The sequence below is a fragment of the Acanthochromis polyacanthus genome, chromosome 3, assembly GCF_021347895.1.
Source record: "Acanthochromis polyacanthus isolate Apoly-LR-REF ecotype Palm Island chromosome 3, KAUST_Apoly_ChrSc, whole genome shotgun sequence".
NCBI lineage: Eukaryota > Metazoa > Chordata > Actinopteri > Pomacentridae > Acanthochromis > Acanthochromis polyacanthus.
Window position 1 is genome coordinate 6,445,561 of NC_067115.1, and position 23,014 is coordinate 6,468,574.

General features: G+C 41.4%; 1 protein-coding gene and 2 non-coding genes across 3 annotated transcripts in view; 2 read left to right on the forward strand and 1 right to left on the reverse strand.

The window, feature by feature from the left end:
* Window positions 1-19,259, reverse strand: part of LOC110967277 (E3 ubiquitin-protein ligase DTX4-like) — a 44,067-nt gene extending 24,808 nt beyond the window's left edge. Inside the window, 2 exon segments of the mRNA XM_022216832.2 lie at window positions 18,164-18,390; window positions 18,661-19,259. Coding sequence (XP_022072524.2) covers window positions 18,164-18,390; window positions 18,661-18,704 — 271 coding nt within the window. The 5' untranslated portion in view covers window positions 18,705-19,259.
* A 1,416-nt stretch (window positions 19,260-20,675) lies between these two features.
* trnat-ugu (transfer RNA threonine (anticodon UGU)) lies at window positions 20,676-20,748 on the forward strand. The gene has a single exon. It is a non-coding gene; the product is annotated as a tRNA-Thr (tRNA).
* A 1,752-nt stretch (window positions 20,749-22,500) lies between these two features.
* On the forward strand, window positions 22,501-22,573 carry trnak-uuu (transfer RNA lysine (anticodon UUU)). The gene has a single exon. It is a non-coding gene; the product is annotated as a tRNA-Lys (tRNA).
* Window positions 22,574-23,014: the final 441 nt, after the last annotated feature.

Here is a 23,014-nt window from a genome sequence, read left to right on the forward strand (position 1 = left end):
TCATATTTTGTTGTGCACAGAAAAAATGAGCCAAAAACAGGATTTGGTCGTAAAATGAAATGTTGCGACAGAAAAGATGATGCTGACCAAAAACAAGCACTCTGTTTGAGTTTCTTGCATTTGTTGCCACCAAACGAGGCAACATGAGTTAAAATCAGCAGCACAAGGTTCAGATAGGAATTGCATCCAAAGCAGAAACTATCTGGAAGATTTAGCCAATGTTACATATGACAAAGGTTCTAAGTGGCAGATAGAAGTCCCTGCTGTGAAAATTTTTTACCTCTCCAAATACATGGCACTAATTTATAAACACATGATCCAGTCACTTGACTAACTGGGTGGAACACCACCATCGCTCATCCCAGAGCTGTAGGAAAATACAAGGCACAAACAGAGGGGTCACAAGAGGAATACTGTGCAGCTTCATTGGGCTCATGGTCCAACCAGATAATGGAGTCCCACATAAACGTGACCATCCAATTTATTAATAACGACAAACGACTGAGAACTCACTGTTTGCAAACAACATTGTTCCATAATACCATACATGCTATGTTTACTGAGCCGTTTTTCAAATCACAGGGAAACGAAATTGTGCAATGTCACTCAAGTTGCCTTTGCTAAAAGTGGAAGAAATAAAAACTTTGACTTTATTAATCAAAACCAGCTTTGATGGACCTGCTGTGGTTTAAAAACATCCACTGCTATAAAGGTGACCACTCCAAGAGGGCTAAACCACATGAGTGCTCTTTCATATCCTCTCCATTGTGCTAATAATAAAAGGAATAATGTGCTGCTTTATTGATCCCTGAAGGGATTTTCTCTTTGTGCATATATGAATACAGCAGGAGCCATTATGGGAAAAGGGAGTTGCACGTTCCAGAACGACTGTCAAACAGCATCTGTGTATTTTGTGTGCAGCTGAAGCTTTATCTGCAGTGGAATTCTCCAAATCAGGCCAAGGTCTGATCACAGCGACGACAAGCCGCCTTTGTCTCCGAACAAAGCATCAACACCTGAACACTTGGTATGTGCAAATAAGTGTTTTATAAGGTTTCTTTAACGTATATTTTGAGGCCTGGTTAGTTCATTTCCAGACAGTTACTGCTGCAGAACATGGTAGACTAGCATAGAGAATGCATGCTTAGAAAAAAGACAATCTGATGGTTTAACAGGTTAAACTGAAACAAAACTGCAAAAAGATGCAGTTGAGAAAGTTTATTGATGACATAGCCTGCTCAGTTTAGCAACTTTCATCATTTAGCAGAAAAAAAAAAACTAGTTGGCCAGCTGGCTAGCGGGCTAGCTTATCAAGCTAAATTAAAAGCTCCTGTTTCAGTCTTGCTCTCAGTGTTAGTCATATTTCTATTATTTATTTGCAAGAAACAGACAAGTTAAGTAAAATTTGAGGTAATGACTGGATGATAAAAGTTAGAGCAGGCTTGTGACACTAGCTAACATGTAAGCTAGTTTAGCCAGTGGGATGTTAAGACAGCAAAGCAATGGTTAAATGCAGCATAGAAGCTAATGCGCATATTGTAGACTGATTTACTGAAAATGACATTTGAGAGTTTAATAAATTTGCTCATATCAGCAGTTAAAAAACTTCTTTAACCCTCTGAACCCCAAAACATGACAGCTGGTGTAAAAGGCACATTAGCTTTTATCTTCTGATAAATTACAGCCTTTATCAGAGCTATAAACTGTAAAAAGAACCAACTTTCCTTCAACTAACCAAACCTGAAGTGCAGTTCTCCAGCTTTGCCGAATTAAACCTAACCTTTAAATGGTGACATTTCATCAAAATTGTTTTGTTTTTCATGTCCAGAAGTATCATTTAACAATAAACCATTTGCATCCAATCCTGTAAAAAGACAAAAAATTCTGTCCCCGTCTGTGCTACAAAGCAGTCACTGCTGACTCAGCTGGGACCAACAACCGTGTGACTAAAATCCAGGAATTATTTGGCTGAACTGCAACCTGTGCTTCCACAGAACAGAGGAGACAAGTACAGTCTGAAAATAAATTAACAATGTAAGCAGTCAGATATCCATGGTATGTAGAGCCACTTGTTGCACTTCTTGTTGCCTTGTTTGTACTGGTTCTCCTGTTGTGTTGCCAACAGCGTTTGCGCACTTTAGTTCGTCATCATTTATTACACAGGTGCACATATATTTTCACTGACTTATCATAAGCCATAACAGCTTCCCCAATTTCTCAATCAGGCTCTAAACTGTCTTGACCTGACTGATCCATATGAACAGATCTAGTACAGCTCCTGCGTAAAAGCCTTCATTAAAATTTCGTTTACAACCGTTACGTTCTTTCAGTCGTGGCAAACCGCCAACTCTGTTTTGAGTGCCAAATCAGCTCCTGGCCTCATGTTACCTCCATGAAAATGAAGCCACTGAGCTCGGTGCAGTGAGGCTGTGGCACAGGTTTTACGTTTGAGATTATCTGCATCAAATCAGTAAAGGAAGATACCATGCGCTGCAGGATGAGCGCTGCTGTCGGCTCTTGTTGTCTTTGAACTCTACTCTTCAGTGAGCATGACAGAGTGGGTGTGAGTGTTTGTGTAATCGTGTGTTTACGTGAAGGTGGGTATGCCAGGGTGTGTCCAATGTCTACAAATTAACCGGCACTTATCAGATGAAAGCAGGTGTTATTGGCTCTGACAGTTGCAGCAGCAGGAATGAGCGTGCATGTGTCTGTCCATGTGTTGTACACAGCAATAAAGCCTTAATCCCGCTGCTCTCTCACAGCACCGCACCCCGCCTGAATTTTTTCGGATCAACACATGGCCTGCCGCTGCTTTCACTTGTCAGTCACAGTTGGAATCCAGTGCAACACGTCTGGGTGTGGTCTCTCTGGATTTCTGACTGTATGTGTTTGAGCGCACAGTTTAAAAAAAATACCATTTCAACCAAATCAACGCATCCTAAAGGATGTCTTTTCAAAGTGTAGAACTCCTCCCCTTTCAGTGGGAAGAAGAGATGAATCATCTGCTACTGAACAAAAATAAAAATTTCAATTGCAATACTACTTTTTCAATAGCATATACAACATTCATTTTAAGTACTGGGTGCAATAGTTCAATTTTCATGTGCAATATTTAATTATCTTTCTCATTTCAGGATCATTGCCAGTACTACTTCTTACTTTTCTATTCTAGTTTTATTTTCCCTTACCTATTATTAGTAATGCATCATACCTGTATCTTATTGCTTTTCTGTAAGGTGCTGCATTCAAGTTCTATCTTATTTTATCTATCAAAAACAGAGTTAAATGGAGTCAAGAAAATACTCAATCAAAGGTTAATGAGATGTTGTTGATGTGTGTGTGGCAAAGGCAGAAGTAAACATGGTGAATGTGTGTGAATATTAAGGAGCAGTCAGGGGAATTAAAGAGTGTGAAGTGTATGAGAGCGAGCACAAAGAGGCCTGAAGCAGGTGGAGAAAGAGAGTGGCCATCTGGTCTTTATTGTTCTCTCTACCACTGACCCCTCCCCGCGCGCACACACACACACACACATACTAACACACACTAACACACACATGGCTGCAGACTGACCAGCAGGCGAGCACATGTTAGGGTCAGGTCATGCTTCACGCACGGAAGGAAGGCGTTCTTTCACTTCTCGTGAAAGCCTCAACATCAGTGACTTTGTGGGAAAATTCAGCATCTGGGATGAGCCAACACTTCCTCTTCTTCTTTGTTCAGTTACTTCTCGAAAGACTTTAATAATTTATTTAATCAGTCTCACACAAGATGTAATTATACAATTTTATCTCATTACTGTGTATATTTATAAAGCTTGAGCATTTTCATTTAGAGATGCTTATTTTACAAAAAGAAAAAAATTAAATCGACATGTCCAACATTTTTGAGGCCACAGGTGTTTCCACCATTGAGGGAAAGTTTGGCTACTCACATTTTATATTTGCTCTCGTGTTTGTTTCCTCTGTGTTCTGCGTAAAATCAGCACAGTTACGCCGAAAAGTTATAGAATTTGTGTCACATTTTAAGTCACAAATGGCCTCCTAGTTGCACTAAAGAATGTAGTTTTTTTGTTTTTTCAAACAGAAATGGTCATTGCTAACCATATACTTTAGGCAAATGTTTAAATGAGACATGTTGAATACAGCGATACTGATGAAATGCAATTTTTTCCCATATAGTTGAAAATTCAATAATTTTTTCTACTTTTACAGTTTGATACCTTTCAGAGGGTTAATGCATACATCTACTTGATACTACACTGCTGGCACTACCTACATTCAACAATATATGAAACAAGACGACATGGTCATCAATATCCCCCGCCACATGTGATGTCTATGAGTCTATATCCAAAATAGTGATCAAGGGCCATAACTCTGTTAAATATTATCGCACAGGTCTCATTTTCGAACTTGATCAAGGTGTCCATGGTGTGAAGCTACACAATAAATTTTGTAATCCTAGCTGTAATGGTTTCCGAGAAAAGCTGTCCCCTTCATCTCGGATGGACGGACGGACGGACGAAGGCCAAACCTATATCCCCCTTTCCACTTCGTGGTGGCGGGGGATAAAAATTTAAATATATAAATGAAATCCATATTAGAAGTAACAGAACAATTCTGAAAGGCTCAAGATTGAAGACTGGTGTTATGGTGTTTTTCTTTGTCATATAAAACAGTAAACCCAATGTTGTTGGGTTGCAGACCGTTGAACATGGGGCTATGTGTTGCTGCTGTTTGCCACGATGTCTGCAGCTATAGAGGCTGTATTTTTGACTCCAGCCTCTTCAACCATTTCCCAACATCTACATAACACTACTTGACGATTAACAAATATTAGTTGATACCCAGCACCCAGATACACTTACTACATGTTTTAAAGACATAATCAAGTTGCTTGACAAGCAGTTTGCAACACCATCACGTCACTATTTTTCCAAAGCAGTCATCCCAGAGCTGCACGAAAAGTTGAAAATGAGGTGTCACAAGTGGACTATTCTGCAGCTACAAGGAACTCGGGGTCCAGTCCAGAGGAGTCTGAATATCCACTTTGTTAATGAGGACCAACAACTGAAAAGTCACTGTTTGCAAACACTATTTTCCAGGATGATCACAGAGTGAGAACGTGACAGTGGGGATGTGAGAAACTTTGGCTTCTTAATGGCCTCAAAAAGAGATGCCAAGTCTTTATAACAACAGATAAACAAGACCACATTGTAGTTGATAAATTAGTCAAAGTCACATTCACTAGGTTGTTTTTATATCGAAGAAAAACAGAATATCACAATGTCAGTTTTTGCTAGTATCGTAAATCTGTAGGGGCAAATGTGTGGACTTTTGCACCCCTGCAGAACTGGGCCTGTATACTTAGGACTTTTGATTTGGTTTCTGGCACATTTTATTTGAACATCTCAATAAAGAGTCTTGTCAGTGGAGCCTAGAGAGTTTCCAACACAGTTCTTTAACACTGGCAAGTAATATTTCTGTTTCTGAAGCTGCTGATGTCAAATAACCAAGCGACAACAGCAGCATCAGACTAGGACGAGGCACACCCACAATCATCTGGGGCTTTCCCTGCCCATCTGATTCTCTGAAATCAGCCACAACTCCACACCAAAACACTGTGACCTCATGGCTTTACGACACTGCATCCACCCATTAGGGGAATATTTTCCGCATCATCTCTGTCCTGGTTCTCGTCCTCAAACATGATGTGTCCCAAGTTGAACCCAGAATGATTTCCGTCCTAACCTGAACCTGGCCAGAGGCGCATACGCTGAAACTGCAGCAATTTTACAAACGATAACTTAAAGCAAAATATTCCTTGACCTCTAGCTCCACTTCTCCATTCATCATCCTCAAACAGCCCCGAGTGCCCTCGAGGTGCCGAGAGCTGAGGATATGACTGAAGTGATGGATAGTATGAGCCTCTCTGTACAGGCTAAAAATCTCAAATCAAATTGGCAACCCGAAAAGGTTGTAAGAAGACTGACTGTCTGGTAGCAGCAACAATGACAGAATAAGAACTGATATTGAAGCAGAAAACGGGAAGACGAAAAGGTGGAGAGGAAGCAGAATCAAATAGATTTCTCCAAATTATGTGAAGGAAGGGGAAGAGAGAGCCGAAAGATAAAGTAGAAACAGAAGAGGGACTGTGTGAACAAATTATTGAGAAGGTCAAGCTGACCCAGACCCGAGGTTTCTTAGTCACTTTCACACTTTCTGTTCTCGTTTCCCCTTCTCGATTAGTTTATCTCGACATCTCACCCTCCTGTGTGTTCTTCCCTTTTCCTGTTGCTTTCTCTGAACACTGCATCCTTTTACTTACATGTTTTCTGCCACACTGCTTTTTTCAATTCTCCCAATGTGAACAGATTCCCCAAATGTGATTTTACCATCATTTTTTTTTACATCTAACCTGCAATTTTACTCCAGATTCCGTGATTTAAGGAAGCAGGAAAAACAATATTTTGTTTCAGCACATAAAAAAAAAAAAAAAACAGCAATCAATGCCAATTAGACCAGAGCAAACCAGAATAAAAATGTGGACATGATTATTTTACATAGGCAATTAGCAAAATACATGAATTATATATGAGTCATGACAAAAACAGAAAGCGATGGTCATGGAAAAAAAGACGCAGATTAACATGAATGATAGTCTTTTTGTAGGAACGTCATCATGGATTTTCAACAATATTATAAACTATGCTTCAAATATAAAGATTAATTGTCTTGCCTGGCAAAATTCGCTCCTAAGCCATTGAACACACCGTCCCTGTATTTTCATCAACACCCGTAAACTCAAATTATCAGGCAGAATTGGTGGAAATCCCCTTTACCATCCGCCTTGGGGCCACATTTTGAGGCCTCATGTTTTTACTCAGTCTGGTCTCTGTCCTTGGAATTTAATTTAAAGTTCGGTCAAGATTGCAAATGATTTATTTGTTCACACCCATATTGCAAATGGAAGTAAAACTTCTTGCGTCAAATGTGACCAATAAACAAATATGTATTTCTATTTTGAGCCCTCCCCCCATCACCAGCACCCCAACATCTACAAAACAGCGTACAAAAGGAAACACACAGTAGAATGCTAATTCGGGAATACAGTGCTCATGTTCATTGTCGGTAGTTAGTTGAAGGGTTTGGAAGCAGAACGGCTGAACCCACTTTCTGTAGTTTTTGAGGAATATGGGTTCAAAGTTTTGTGTTTTTCAGTGGGGTCAAACATTCGACATGTCGCTGTGATGCCATATTTGTGTCATGTGTTAGACCATTCTGCCACTAAAATCTAGACCATAAAATATTACAGAAGTTATTTAAAACTCAATTTGGATTTTTTGTGAGTTAGACTACTCTGCTTCTAACCGCCTCAGTTAACATGTGCCTAAGACAAGCTAAAGCTACATTTGAAAGCTGATGAGTAAGAGCCACTGAGCAATAGTGCAATTTATATTACATTTCCTTTTTTTTAATAATCAATAGATGATTCCACCATTAAAGTAGTCATCAGCCGTGTGCGAAAGAAAGGTAAGCTATGGTAAGTGTACGTGATGCTAGCTAGTGTTAGCATTTCTTCAGAAATCCCTTCACAGCTCACCAAAAGAGATTTAAATTAGCTACACACATTGGCCAGTTCATGTTTTAGATGCTAGTTTCAGGATGGAAAACAGGATTCAAGAGATTTTATTTGTCACATGCTCAAGTAGTACAAGCAATGAAAAGCAAGAGGTGATAAAAACATTCCCTAGAACAGATGACAAAAAATCTGAGCTAAAGTGAGCTATACAATGGTTTGGATTTTACACGTTTTATCATAAGTGAAGCATGGCTCTGGTCTTGAACTGTCTCAGTTTAGGCTCTCCTGACTACAGCTCTACCTGCTATTGATTAGAGCAAAACGAATCAAAATACCTTCCTGTTCATAATGAGAAACAGGCCAACTTTTCTATCTCCGTGTATCAGACGCACAGTCTCTGGTACAACTGCCTTTTCTGCATTTCCATTCCTGCTTTATGCGTTTCATTTCTTTGCCTCTCCGCGAGCTGCTCTAAATCCCGTCACATGAGAGTCATCGGCCACAGGCAATCCTGCGTATGTGCGTGCTGACATCTAGTCAGTGTTTCACAGTTACGACCTGCCAGAAAAGCAGTGAGTGTGAAACTGCAGCTCGTGGTGAGGTATAAGTTAGAGGTGGTTAACTTCAGGTTTGGGTTCGGTGCATTTTAAGTCTCTCTGAGGGCATCTTTGCCTGGAACTGCACGATAAGTCAGCAGAGATACAAATATTTACGGATCTCTTCCCATGCTTTCATATACATCCTCTGCTTGTGTGTGTTGCAGAGCAGGCGAGGAGTGACGGCCCCCCCAGAGGCCTCACAGTAACAGTAACCCGACACGCAGAGTTTCACAACAACAACTTGGAGAGAAAAAGCTGTGCTCTGACCTCCAGCTCCTTCATCTGACTCTCTCTGGGCTTCCTTCTTGTGATTTATGACATGTCCACAGAGAAAACAGGGAGACAGACAGAATCTAGCACGCTAACTTGGCTTTGGTTTGTTTTGGAAATTGAGGAAGAGTGTGATTTACACGCAAAGATCAAAACACGCAACTGGATGGAAAAGTGGCTCTCACACAACCACACAAATAAATGCTTGTCATGGTAAAACACAGCTCAGTGTACAGTGTTTGAGGCCAAATTATCCATCATCAATGTCCCAGAAGCTTTAATTCTTTCATTAATCTCACACAGCTCCTTTCTACATCTTGGTTTTAAAATTGTTTTATTCCCTCTCCTTCATTTCTCATTCAATTTCCCTCCAGTAATATTCTTTCTGTTTAACTTTCTGTTGCCCTCTCCGCACTTTTTTGCACCCTTCTTCCACCCCCCCAGCTTTGTCATGCCGCCTACTCCCTTCAGCTCTCTCTCGTCTTTGTCTCTACTTTGTCTCACCTTGAAAGCGTCCCGTCCCTTGAGTATTGGGTTCAGAGTCAATTTTCAGCTTCAGAGAGTGCGAGAGAGAAAAGCAGAGAAAGAGGGCGATGACCGAGAAAAAAGAAACACCGAGCGAGAGATACTGTAGATCAGGTGAACCAGAGGAAGTGCAACACAAAGCAAAGACTTGAGGACAAAAGAAGAAGAAGAGACGCTGAATGCGATGGATGAAGCCAAACATGGTGACGGTACAAATGTGTAAAATGGTGACAAATTAAAACAACTGATATGTCAGCAAGCATTCCCACAGGCAGCACATTTCTATGCACTTCAGCTTAATGTCTGCCCTGGAAGTCGATTTCTTAAACACAATGTAGACAAGAAACTTAATTTTCATGAGCAAGAAGTTTCAATAAGAATCTAAATATTCCAGATCAGGGCTACCTCTACATTATTATTGCTATTTTTCTATTGATTAATCTATTAACTATTTTACAGATGAGTCGATTCATCTGAATGTGAATCATTTTACTACTGTTTTATAATCTGAAGTACTCCCAGACACCGAAGGCCTCACCTGAAACTGAATTGAGTCCAACTACGCAATACTTTTTGAGACTGGAGCCGACCAATGACTGAAGTCAAAAATGACTGATGTCATGACAACAATTACATGGTAGAAGAACACTGAATGAAGCATTTTAGAGCGACTATACTACTATTGCTAGCACTGACACAACACCTGTATTCTAGGGATGCTAATGATTATTAAGTAATAGATTTTTGCGGGTAATGATTAATTTAATAAAATATATTTCCTGATAAGGCAGAAGACGAAGCCTCTTATACTGTAGCAATCTGAAAAGGAGGTCACTTAGACAAGGGCAGCTCTGTGTTGGCAGGCAGAGATCATTGTGGAGGTTTAGCTAGCAACCGATCACCGAGGCAGAGACTTCTGTGACGATTAAGGACTTCCGACCAGAGCCCGCCTTTTTCGGACAAGCCGCGGTCTACTAAGACATTGCTCTTACAGCACAGCGACCAATAAATTGAGCATTGTCTACTGTAGCCATTCAGTGTTATTGACTGACAACTTCAGATTATTGGTTCAGAAAGTTGTCTAAAATTTCACCTCTACTTCATTTACACTGAAATTAACCTTTTTCAATACCTTGCCTAAGCTATTTTCCTCAAATTGGAGTATTTTTTCACTACATTATAAATTCCTGCACTTCTTGAAAACAGCACATCCATTGGTAGAAGTAGAAAAATGCAAAAAAAAAAAAAATGTGCAGGACGACTTAAGTTATTCTAACGCCATAAACCATTTGAAGGTTGATTTTTTCTGTTGCTTGCTTTACAAGAATTTAAACAACCTGGAGCCTGTACAACTTTCCTACTACTGGTGTTCCAAATACTGGAAACAATGGCTCAATGTCCTGGAGACATTTAACTATTTACAATTCTGAAATGTCTACAAACTCAGAATTTTGTAAACTAGTATTCACATCAAATCTAAAAAGATATTTCACCAAGCTAAATGTATCTTTCAACAACTTGCTACTCTGTATACTGTTCTGAGCCATTCTGCATTCATCTTATTGATCCAGTATGCTTTTATTTTCCTTTCAGTCTCTCTTGTCGTCGTCTCTCTGCTCTGTGAAAACACTGCCTGCAGTTCAACCTGAAGTCTTTCTGAATTTTTTCACTGTTGGTTCTAGCTGTCATGGAGAATCAGCTCTGTTTTATTTATCGTATTTCATTTTTTAACAGGATCCAGTGCAAATAATTTATTTTTGACAACAAGGTCCTTTTTGAGCGTCAGCTTTTTATAGAATTTGGCAGCTTCGTCAATGGACAGATTGATATCTGTCCCAACAAAGTGCTGAGTTTCAGCGTCTCATATTGACAGCAGTGCAGCAGGATGACATGCATGTAGATGGAAGACTACAATTGAAACACACTGGCACTGTAAGAAGTATGTAAGCGCTCTTCAGCTGCACCGATAAATCCCTGACACGTTGAAATGTAGGTGCAGGCTTACTGCAGTGCGTGCTTATTTCCTGTCATAACCTTGTTTGTTCCAGTAACCCGGTTTGTTGTGCCTGTAAACAAAGTCCGTCTCAATGTTTGGTGGCACTCCTTCCCTCTTTTCTTGCCACCATAATCCTCCCCCACTCCCCTCCGTCTCTAGGGAGCGCCCCCGCCTCCATCCACCTCCTGCCCTCCCTCTGCCGTGACCCTCACGCCCCGGGGCTTTGTGGGGGTCTGGGAATGTGTCTCCTTCAGCAGGACCAGCTGGAACAAGAGGAGCAACATGCTGCAGGAGCGAGGAAAAAAAAAGATGCCCTCAAAGAAACTGATGACGAGTCAGTCTTTACAAGCCCCGTGAAATAAAAACAGAGATTTTCATCAACATCACATAAAAACACTTTTTTTAATGTCATGTTGATGAAACATAAAAAAAATGTATTTACGCAATCTTCTGTTTAAAAACCACACCCTTGGTTCCTACAGTCTGAGGAGCTTGAATGCAACGGAATTTCAACTTGCTGACAGTGAGACATTTTTCTGTTGGGCTGCTCCAAGCTTTAGGGTGCTTTCACACATACGCCTTTTGGTCCGCTTAAAGCGGACTGGAGTCCGCAACACCAGCAAGTACGGTTCGTTTGGGCTGGTGTGAAAGCAGACCAGATGTTTTTGGTGTGGACTAAAGAACCGGACCGAGACCACCTCTCGAAGGTGGTCTCGGTCCGCTTCTATGTGAACTCCAGTTCGGTTCGCTCCTGGTGAGAACACAAACCTGTCTCCATTTGGACCGGCTTGATGGCGCAGCAGACTTTTTGGTCTACGGGAGCTTCCGTAGCCAAAAACGACTGTGTAATGCTCTCGTACTGAATGCGAGCTTCATGCTGGAACAACAGCAGTATTTGTGCTTGCTGCATAAAGCAATGATACTAATATGTGACAACAAGAACGAACAGGAGAGCATAGTTCATTGTTTACGAATAAACCTCGATCCATGGAATGTTTTCTTCCGGGATTCTTCCCTCTTCACATGCTGCGCCAATCAGCGTTCACCTACGTCATCTAAAACACCTTATTTTTCTGAACAGCGCCGCCAAACGACTGGGGGGAGATATAACACTCATCGTAGTTGGTTCAACTGCGAAAACACTGGTGTGAATGCAAACCGAACCAGTTGAAATTAGCAACATTGTAACAACTTTTGGGTCCAAATGAACCACTCTAACAGACTAACAGGTGTGAAAGCACCTTTAGTCTTCCAAACTTCTGTTTTATGCTCAGATGAACAAAAAAAAGTACAGCTAATTCATACATCTGTCACCACAATCAACGCAGGTTTGATCCCAGAAGTTTTATTTCAATTGGAAATGCTGCGACCAGAACACCTATTGCTTCAGCATAACATCCTTAAACTCCATGTGAAGGAAATTCAACACTGACTGAAAATGTATGAAAAGACTGAACTACAGAGCACTGAACTGTGGTTTTAGATCATTAACCTTCTGAACTCCATGTAGTTTCTGTGTTCCTGTCACATTTTTCTTCACTGTGGACTCATTTTCACTCCAATATAAAGTCCTGCACTTCTATGGAAACAGCACAATCATGGTTAGTAGTACAACAAGTTCTGAAATAACTTCTGTGCAGTATGACACCATTAGAATACCACAAATCATAAGAAAAGAAAACATTTTAAAGTTGAATTTGATTATATTACAAATATTGAAAAAAAATCAACATGTACAGATTTTCCCTCCAAGTATCTGCAGGTGTAGTCAACATTGGAAAAAAAAGTCTGCTATTCTACTACGTACATTTTTTATGTGGTTTCATACTTGTCTGATCCTCATTTTGTGTAAACACTGCCTGCAGTTCAGCTGAATAATCACAGAATTTTTGTCTGGTGTCTTGTGTAGTTTCTGGCTCTAATAAATGGTACAATTGAGGCAATTTTTTAAAAGATAACATATCTTTCAAACCTGCTGACAGGTTTTGGGTTTCGGAGGGTTAAACTGGATTACATAAAAACTAGAACGCGTTAGCATGAGTGGTTCTCCTACAGCATACCTGGAGGCCAGAATTTGCAGAGCAGCTCAGTCTCCTGATTCAAATTTCCTCAGGATGATGAGATGGAGCAGAGGTGGATTGATTTTGTGTAGAGCCGCACTGATGGAAAACTGAGGATCAACACCAACACACGCCTCCGCAGTAACCATTTTACACCTGCTAATTTTACAAATTTTCATCCGAGACAACTGGAATTCACAGATAACCTGCTATTATCAATGAAAGAAGAATATCTGTCAGAGTCACCTTTCTGTAGTTGCAAATGAAAGGAACCTCAAGCCTCAAGTGAATAAAGCTGTAACGTTGAAAGGAAGACGATGCTGATCTACTGTCAGATCTTTGTTATCTTCAGGAAGTCGTGCTTGTTACTCTCAGAGATAAACAACTGCGTGGAAGCATGCACATGATTACAAAGAGCCCATATAGCCATAACTCTCTAAAAGTCATAAGTCATAAGTGCATGATCTGATATTTTTATGTAAATATAGATTTTTGTACGCTCTCCTGCACCCTGGTACAAGCATTGCTGCGTGTTAAGGTTTTTGTTCGTTTGGGAAGAAAAAGAAGCGAGATGCAAGCATGAAAAATGAAAAGCCTCCAACAGTCGAACAGAAGAACGACCACCACCGCTCCCACAGTAATGTCCATCATATCTGACAAGTAAGCTCTGGGAGATGCAGAGCAGCAACACTACATAAATGAGTACTGCTGGTAGTGAAGATGTGAAGGAACATGAGCTCATGTGTTTTCCTAAACGCTGTGCTATCTGTGGTGACAGTACAGAGTGCGTCTGTGAGGCATTTTAACTCCAATTCTGCTGTGAGGCCCAACGTGAGGAGGAATCCCGCTCTCCTGCAACCACAACTGACAGCGCTGGGAGGGAATCTTTCCATATATAACAATAAAGGAAGCTTTGCGCATCTTGTTGCTGAGTCCAAGCGGCTTCATCTACATGTAAAATCCCGAAAGCCTTGTGTGCCTCATCAAGTCTCTTAGTGTCCACGCAGGAGAAACTTAGTAGGTACTGCATTGCTCTACATTTAAAAAAAAAAAAAAGTCAAGCAGAGCATTATATCAAATCTTAATCAAATCGGTGTATGTGAGTTTGTATCGTATCCTTTGGTTCTTTTTAGTATCTTATATTTAACCCTCTGAACTCCAGACAGATTCTGGCCGCCGTTTGCTGTATTTTTCCTGACTGTTGGCTCATTTTTCTCTACGACATAAAGTCCTGCGCCTCTATGGAAACAGCACAACAATGGCTAGAGATACTGTGAACTTAAGGAGGTCCTTAGGGACTCTAGAACTATATGATGCAGTTCTAAAGTCATAAATCAGATAATTGAAAAGCATTGAATTTCTGTGATTAACGATTGCACACAAACGGAACGTTCAACATTTCTCCAAGTGTCCACAGCTGTTACTAATGCTCCACATTTGCTTCCTCTCTGTTAGTGTAAACAGCCTGCAGTTCAGCCGAAATGTCACTGACTTTTAGCTTCAACTACACCAATAGTTATTTTACAAAGTCTCATTGGTTGAGATCATTTTATGACATCAATGGCTTTCCAGAATGAAACCAATATTTTTGGCAGCAGGAGAGACAGACCAACTGTGAACACCCCCATGTTTTTATAACGTTGAACAGGCCCAACCTAATAGAGACTGCCATGTTTAACTTATGTAATTTTTACCGAATGTTTCCGCAGAGAAATGCAAAGAGAATAACCTCCTAGACACAAAAAAGGAAAACTAATTGCAAAATGGCTACAAAGACATTTAGAACAACCACAAAGAGACCAAAGCTAATAAAAAAGGAATGCAACATGTCTACAAAGACTCACAAAATGAACAGAATGAGACCAAAACTGATTTAAAGAGACGGAAAATGAGCACAAACACTTCAAACAGCTAATGCAAATGAACAACAGCAAAGACACATGAAATCAGTCAAAACAAATGCCAAGAGCTACAAAAAAGCAACCGAGACAAACTATTACAAAGACACATAAAAAGGTCGGAAAGTGAAGCAAATCAAGCACAGAGGGACAGCCGGCTCCACACGAACTGACAGCATGTCAAAGAAGCAGTTTGCAAATGCAGCGAGTCAAAAACACCAACCCACAAACAGCAGCTTAACTTGTAAAAAAGTGAGTGTGTTTTGTACTTTTACTTAAGAAAGAATGAAAATGCATGACTTTCACTTGTAACAGAGTACCCTTACAGTGTGATATTGTTACTTTTACTTAAGTATGTGCAATGAGTTCTTGTTTAACAACTGCATACACCTATGTTTTCTATTCGCACATTAACGGATTCACTGCAGTCAAATTGCCCAAAAAAATTATTTAATGCATAAAAACATGCATGTAAAAGCACATACATTGTGCAAGATATGAAGTTCACAAGAGAAACATGCCAAATTAGCAGCCTTCCAGGATTAATACATTATTTTAGGCAGCAAGAAAGACTACCTGTGAATGTCCATTAAACTGGCTCCAACTTAAAGGAGACCGCCAGGTTGAACTTATTTAAATCATGTCAAAGTATTCATCTGTGCTGCTGCATTTTGTTCAAAACGTTGAGTGTAAATTCTGCAAACAGCAATTTGTGTATGGCTGATCAACAACCAATATGACAGACCATCCAAAAACAGCACATGAGCAACACCAACAAAAATAACCACCTGTGCGAGCTAAATCCTGCTACGTTGACATTTGCTACATCACTCCTTGTGCATAAAAAAGATCAGCAGTAAGAGAAGTATGACATTCAGTATAAAGTGCATGATCAGAGCTCAGCACATCCTGGTATTCTGCCAACGCATAGCTGGATTCTAGGTGGAAATGACCAAAAGAAGCCTGCACTTTCTTCCCTTCATGCTCCACTTTGCTGAACTTGTAACAACTCTCTGACTCTGAGATCTGCTCTGCGTCTCCTCAGACTTTCACCTCATGTCTCAAAGCCACCATGGAGGAACTCACATCTGTTTGGGAAAATCCAACAATGGCAGAGAAGCGAAAGACAAGAGAGCGTGAGAGGAGAGAGAACACGCTCTCTCCAATTATCTCACTCAGACACACACTTTCTATCTCTCCCATGTTGAAGCGAAACCCGAAAGGCCCCTGGGACTTTTGCCTATTGACGAAACTAAACACTCGTACAAGAGAGAGGACGGGGGAGAGGGTGAGAGACCCCAGGAGGAGGAGGGGGAGTGAGGGGAGGACGACTGAAGTGAACTCTCTGCTCATTAGGCCTTGAAATATTCCATTCTCTTCACAGAATCAAGGTCTCTGTTTCTTTTTCTCCATGTTGGGGGGGCTGCAGCTGCTGTGTGACTGTGTGTGGGTGTCAGTGTGGATAAGGGCTAAAGCATGCAGATAACTCAGTGTTGTGACGTTCATTTACAGCTGCTCCAGACCATCATACTTGGATCTCAACCCAACAATGTGCCACCACGTAAACACAGTTTATGACTGCACAGGAACATCTGGTCTGCATCAAAAGATTTACTCCAAGTCACAACAGCATTTGGGGTTTGTTGTGGTGACTTTTCTGTAGTGCTATTGTTTAAGTCTTAATATTGCGATCCAAATGTGAGCACAATAAGCCTAATCCCTGACAGTTACAACAGAACTGGAACTGATTATTCTCATGAGCAATTATTAGAAATTTAGTCCCAGAACCACTGGGCGAATGGTTGGTTGATTTGCTGTCATCTGAGCAAATTTTCATTGGCTGACAAGCTCTGGTGTACTTTCACAAAGAGAAAATAGCTGCACCAGCCAGCCTTTCAGAATCAATCCATTAGGAGCAGAGTAACAGACTACCTGTGAACACACTTTAAAATGGCCCAACTTCATAGAGACGGGAGGTGTAACTCATGGGGCAGCATGGCTCAGTGGGTAGAGTCTTTGCAACCGAAGGGTTGCCGGTTCGATCCTCGGCCCGTTGTACTCATGTCAAGGTGTCCCTGAGCAAGACACCGAACCCTAATTGCCCCTGATGGGTCGTGGTTAGCGCCTTGCATGGCAGCTTCCGCCATCAGTGTGTGAATGGGTGAAGGTAACGCATCTTGTAAAGCACTTTGGGTACCTTGCAGGTATAGTAAAGTGCTATATAAATAGTGCAAATTTATAAATTTAGTGTTTACTTGTCGTTAACTCAAAGAATTCATTGTTGTGGCTGCAGTTTGCTCAAACAGATGGAGAAAGTCATTTTTGGATTCATCTCTTTAGCAAAGCAAAGTCTGCTAATAATCGAAGCAGTTACATTTATAATACTACCTTGAGATCCTTTGATCTCAGCTTCTTAAATGTGAATATATTCTTTTTTCTTTCCTCCTCTATGACAGGAAATTGAACATCTTGGGTTTTGGGAAACACTAATTGACATTTTCACCATTTTCTGACACTTTATAGACCAAACAACTTCATATGAAAACAACTCACACATTATTTAACAGTGAAAATAATCATCGGCTGGAGCCCCAACCATCGCAAGTCACTGTATCTGCTCAGAAAACTCAAACCATTTCAGTCTTCTAATTCACGTTTTAGCCAAATTCTCTACATATGTCCCCAGTTATAGCTATCTGTGGTGTATAAGTTAAAATATGAAGGAATAGTACTAGGCAGTGCACATTTGGCCTAATATTTTCCACTCAGACCTGCAAATGCAAATGCTACACTATGAAAACACACAGATGGCATCACTTGATTCCACATATTGCATATTTCCCCCATATTGACCCAAATAAGTCTCATGCCAACATCTGGTAGACCGTTGTTGGACAACAGCAGGATCACAAAGCAGATCAACTAAATCTGTGTGTCAAGTCATATCCAGGTTTTCTGATAAGATGTGTGGACAGAAGTGTAAAGACCTTCATTTAGTACAGTGCAGATATACAGTGGTGTGTTCGGGGTGAAGGTGTGACCACTACAGTGTGAAATAAGTAACATCCAGGTGCCACAGATTGTGATTGTGTATTACGGCACAAACACCAAAAGCTGCTGTGACACCGTTTTAAAGCCAGCTGTAAAGCAATGGAAGTTTTATGACTATGTACATACAATAAAACCCCAAGCAGTAGAAGCTTTCACAGTGCATCATCTCCCCTCCCGTCTTACCAGTGTCCTGTCTGAACTGGTGCATGGACTGGAGGTCTATGATGTATGGCGAGAGCCGGCTGTCCACCTGGCCGAGGACCACGCTCCCTCCGCGGGGGTCGCTGCTCCGGATGGCCGCCTCTATCTGGTGGGAGACGGCGGGGCTGTAGGGCCGCCACCGGCCGTGCTCGTTCAGCCATTCCCACACCACCACGGCAGAGGCCAGGAGCATGTTGTTACTGTTGGCCCTAGAGAGCAAATTAAAACATGAAATGGCAGGAAAACACTCAGTTGCGTGCTGGAAGTGCCGCTAAGCCTCTCGGAGACGAGCCAAATAAAGGCTGGCTGCTGGAGACAGAGGCCAGCCACACTGCAAACCAGGTGCCATTTACACACAGCAGGCTTTTATGTCGCGATCAGCTGCAATCGAGCCCATTCAGAGAGTGTAAACCCTCGTGATAAAGCAATACAGGCCGACTGTATCCCAGAGCTAAAACAAAGCAGGTCTGATGTCTTACATGGAGCCGCGGCTGAAGCTAACGCCAGGGAGCAGGCGGCGCATTCCTCTGCGGAGATCCGAGCTCCTCGCATGGCCGAGGGAGACTGAAATCACGGCTGTGGCGGTTGTAACACCGTAATATGATGTCAAAACAGCCGTGAAGTGAGCAAACACCAAAGCGGCCTGGATATCGTGGTTTCTGTTTAGCTAGTCTGCTCCAGACACACGGTCGGCTTCTCCAGCGGCGGCCTCCTGCCTTTGCGGGAAGAAATTTGCTCCTTCTCGGTGTGAAAAAAAGATTACGCTTCTGTGGTTCCTCGTTGCGGAGCTGCAGCTGGATGTGACTGCTTTTAAATCCAGTCCGGGCAGGGTGTACAGATCTACAGCTAGTGGTTGTTTTTCCCCCGTAGTTTGGGGCGTAGCAGCAAGAAAGTAGTGGCTTCCAACAGCGCAACCTCAGTAGTAGCGACTCCCCAACCTCACCCGGAGAGAAGACCAGAACCGGTTGGACTGGTCTGCATCCCGGGAACGATCAACAGAACCCCGGAGCCTGATAAACACGTACGCTTTTGGCCCCAAGGTGACGCTTTTATGTGATTTATTACGATTGAACTTGCATAATCCGGTCTGATTGTGGATTTAATAACTGCAAAGCTGTTATTCTAAGCTGCTGAATATTTATCTCATCAGGTTTGCAGCTTTCTCCGAGTTTAACTTGCACATAAATAAATACAACACTCACCTGTTGATATGATCTGCGTCCACCCTCCTCGTCCAGGACTTTTGGAACAAAATCCAGGAGCGCAACGCACCTCTTCATGAATTAAATCTACCCTTTGGGCTCCACCATGGCTCCTTCTGTCTCTCCTCTACTCCCACAAAAAGGCAAACTCCTGCTTTTCCCCTTGTTTATAATAAAATGTACATCCAAACAGAGAGGAAAAAGACTCCCTGACGGGTTAAGAGTACAAAAACGGCGCGTCCATGGATGCCATGAAATGCCATGTTTATCCAACCTATCCTAACGCGTCCATCTCCACCTTGTTGGAGGAAAGCTTCAGTCTACGGAGCGGCCGGGGAAGGACAGCAAACCCGGCCACCCCCTCCAGCTCCTGCCTCCTGTCCACGCCCAGAAACCCACCCGTGGTGATCGGGGTGGACAACCCCACAAATCACTCCATGGCAGGACAGTGCCATCGAGCTCTGCTATTTATTGCACCGAGGTTTGACCTTATTTGACATACTTTAACTTGACTTGTGTGTGCTGGAATATGAGAAAATGCCACGCTGTAATCCTGCCACCTGCTGAATGTGACGGTGAAAAAACTTTCTCCGAGACTACTGTCGACTCTCGGTTTGAGTTGTGACAAGTGGCATTTTCTGACCTTTCCTAAATATTAAAATCTTCTGATTGAAACAGAAGAAAGAGTAGAACCAACTACAAAATAGGTGCACCATAAACAATAACAACCTAAAAAGCCTTAAAAACCCAACTTCAAGCCTACTCTGCCTTTGTCAAGTTTAAGTTTGAAATAACTGAGTGTGTTAATTCATTCTTCCGGTGGTTCAGAGTGGATCTCGTCGTAAAATATTTGCATTTATGTTTAAAAAAAACTTCCCCACGGAGTGCTACAGCTGTTTTTGTCTCAGTGAAGGTGGTAACATGCTGCCGCCTGCTGGATAAACGGGAACTGACGCTGATTTCTCTGAGCAATTAATCAAAAATTATTCAAGTTCAATGCAGTTCGGGTGTATTTTGACGGTTTATAAACATTTCGTGTCTTCACCTGATGTTATGTGTCTTCGTCATTTCATTAGAGGCTTCTAAAGTCTCTCTGCGGTCCCTGTTTACGTGACTCAGAGGCTGTGAGTGTCCCAGCGTGCACTGGGCGGCAGAGTGTGCCTGTTTTTCAAATACTGGAATTATAATGAAAAATCAAAGCAAACAATTAAACAATTGAAAGAATATGTCCAATAATTCGTTGACGGATGTCAAACATTTAGGTTATTGTGACGTCACTTGCGTTCGTCCCAGGCTCCATAGCTCAGGGGTTAGAGCACTGGTCTTGTAAACCAGGGGTCGCGAGTTCAAATCTCGCTGGGGCCTGTGATTCTTTTTTTCTTAACATCATTATTATCATCATTATTATGGTTTAGTAGCTTGTTTCTGAGAAACTCTTAAGGGAATGGAGCTGTAGTTTGTTGCCACGGATGCCTGTAGTAGCAGAATGCACTCTGTGCAAGACAGCATGATGGCTAACTTAGCTTATGCATCAGTTTGTTTCCAATCCTGTGTTAAACATTTAATGCTGTCCAAAACTTGTTTGCAACATTTGTGTAGCCTTCCCCCCTTTTTTCACATTTGAAGCACATTAGACTAGGTCCATATTCAAAACCACTACATAAACAGCTCAAATCTAGAATAGCATATCCTTCATTAGTCCCACACAGGGAAATTTGCAACGTCACAGCAGCAAAGTGAAAGTAAGAAAAGAAAAAAAAAAAACAACTATAAATTAAAGGCATTATGGAGGATGTTTTTTTTTTTTGTTTGGTTTAATTTATCTGATTCACATAAAATTAATATACTGACCTTTAGTGGACTGTATGTATGGGCTCTAAAGAATTTAAAAAAAAAAAACTGTGGACATGGCAGGACCTGAAAAACATCAGCCAATCAATGCGCTCGGACCGAGGCGTTTGGTTTGCTCCCTTTCCTGTCAATCAAAAATCTTCCGGCTCAGGCCGAGTTAGGCTGATTACGTACGCCTTGGACTTACGTGTTTTGTGTATGTGTTGCTTTGGTATAGCTTCGTAGTTAGCTGGCGACTTGTTTTGCTCATCTTTCTTTACATCATGGCAGATAAAGATCCAGGGGGACCCAGCCGTAAAAGACAACTTCACGAGTGCTACGCAAGTTTCTGGAGGGGGGCGTTTCTTCGTAAATGTTAAGAGGGGGAGAGGGAGAGGTTGTATGTGCGAATGCGCATGCTACATTCAAAGTCGTAGGAAATTAAAATTCCTCTAATGCCTTTAAAGAGGTGAGGTAAACACACCATAAATAAGAAAAAAATGTAAGAATATTTACATGAATCTGGACTAGGCTATGGCAGAGAGGCTGCCTGATTCTTAAGCCACAGTTTCTCATATGTGACACATTATTTATATTTTAAAAATGCAAAAAAAAAAAGAGACATTTTATCGTTCTTTATTTCACATCTGGATCACATTAAACCAGATTCAGATCTTTAAAAAAACATACAAACAAATGAAAACTATTATATCTCTCTCTTTTTTTAACATGTTTACAAAGAGAAGATTAACAAATCAAAATCGTTGTTTTAATGAATCTATAGCCTTTCTGCCACAATCTAGTCTAAATCTGATTTGTTTTCTCGTGTTTCACCGTGTTTAAAATAATCTCTCTATTTATATTCTTATTTTTGGACTTGGATGTATCGTGGTTCGGATGTGAAATCTCCCGTTACTGCGCGTTTCCTTCGCTTAAAATGGACATTAGACACCATTAAGGATTTATCTAAAATGCCTAGCACGGTTTTACATTATAAAAAAGTGGAAAAATCTGATATTCTGTTTAAGTCAGGTTTCTCTTAGCCAAACTGAAACAGAAGCCGTGAATCGGAGGGTAACTTCAGCGCTGCAAAGCTAGCTCTAACGGCAGCTAGCACGTTAGCCACTGTGTGTAACAGGTAACTGACTGGCTCAGCTAGCTAGCTAGGTTACGTTCAGTAGCTAACTGACATTTTCAATTTCACTACCAAAGAAGTTTCGAGCATTTGTCACTGGTAATTTACCGACTTTTAGTCATATTTAGAGTAGCCACATGGTAGTTTTCAGAGCCCGGATAGCTCAGTCGGTAGAGCATCAGACTTTTAATCTGAGGGTCCAGGGTTCAAGTCCCTGTTCGGGCGGTAGTATTTTTTGCCTCCGCGCCGCATAATGTCTGCTCCTTCGCTCTGTGCAGCCTTGAGTATATCTATGGCCTAGAGTACCTGTATAATCAGAGTGGCGACATGATGGGTCCAAAAAATTTTGGTCACGTGATCTATAGGAGCCATTTTGTTTCCAATTCATGAACGCCGGTTATGCCTGTTAACGTTGTTTACAACGCAGAGAGTAATTCTCGGTCTTTTTTGGCTTCATAAATACCTGAAAAATGACGGGCTGTTGTGCCTTTGGGTGCACAAATCGATCGGAGAAGGGATTACACATGTTTAGATTTCCAGGAGTAGTGAAAGAATGAAACTGTGGGAAAATAAAGTCCGGAGAGTGGGATGGAAACCGACTTCATCATGGTTTTTGTGCCAGGTTAGTCCCATGTATGTACTTTCATGTTATGATGTATGGGTGAA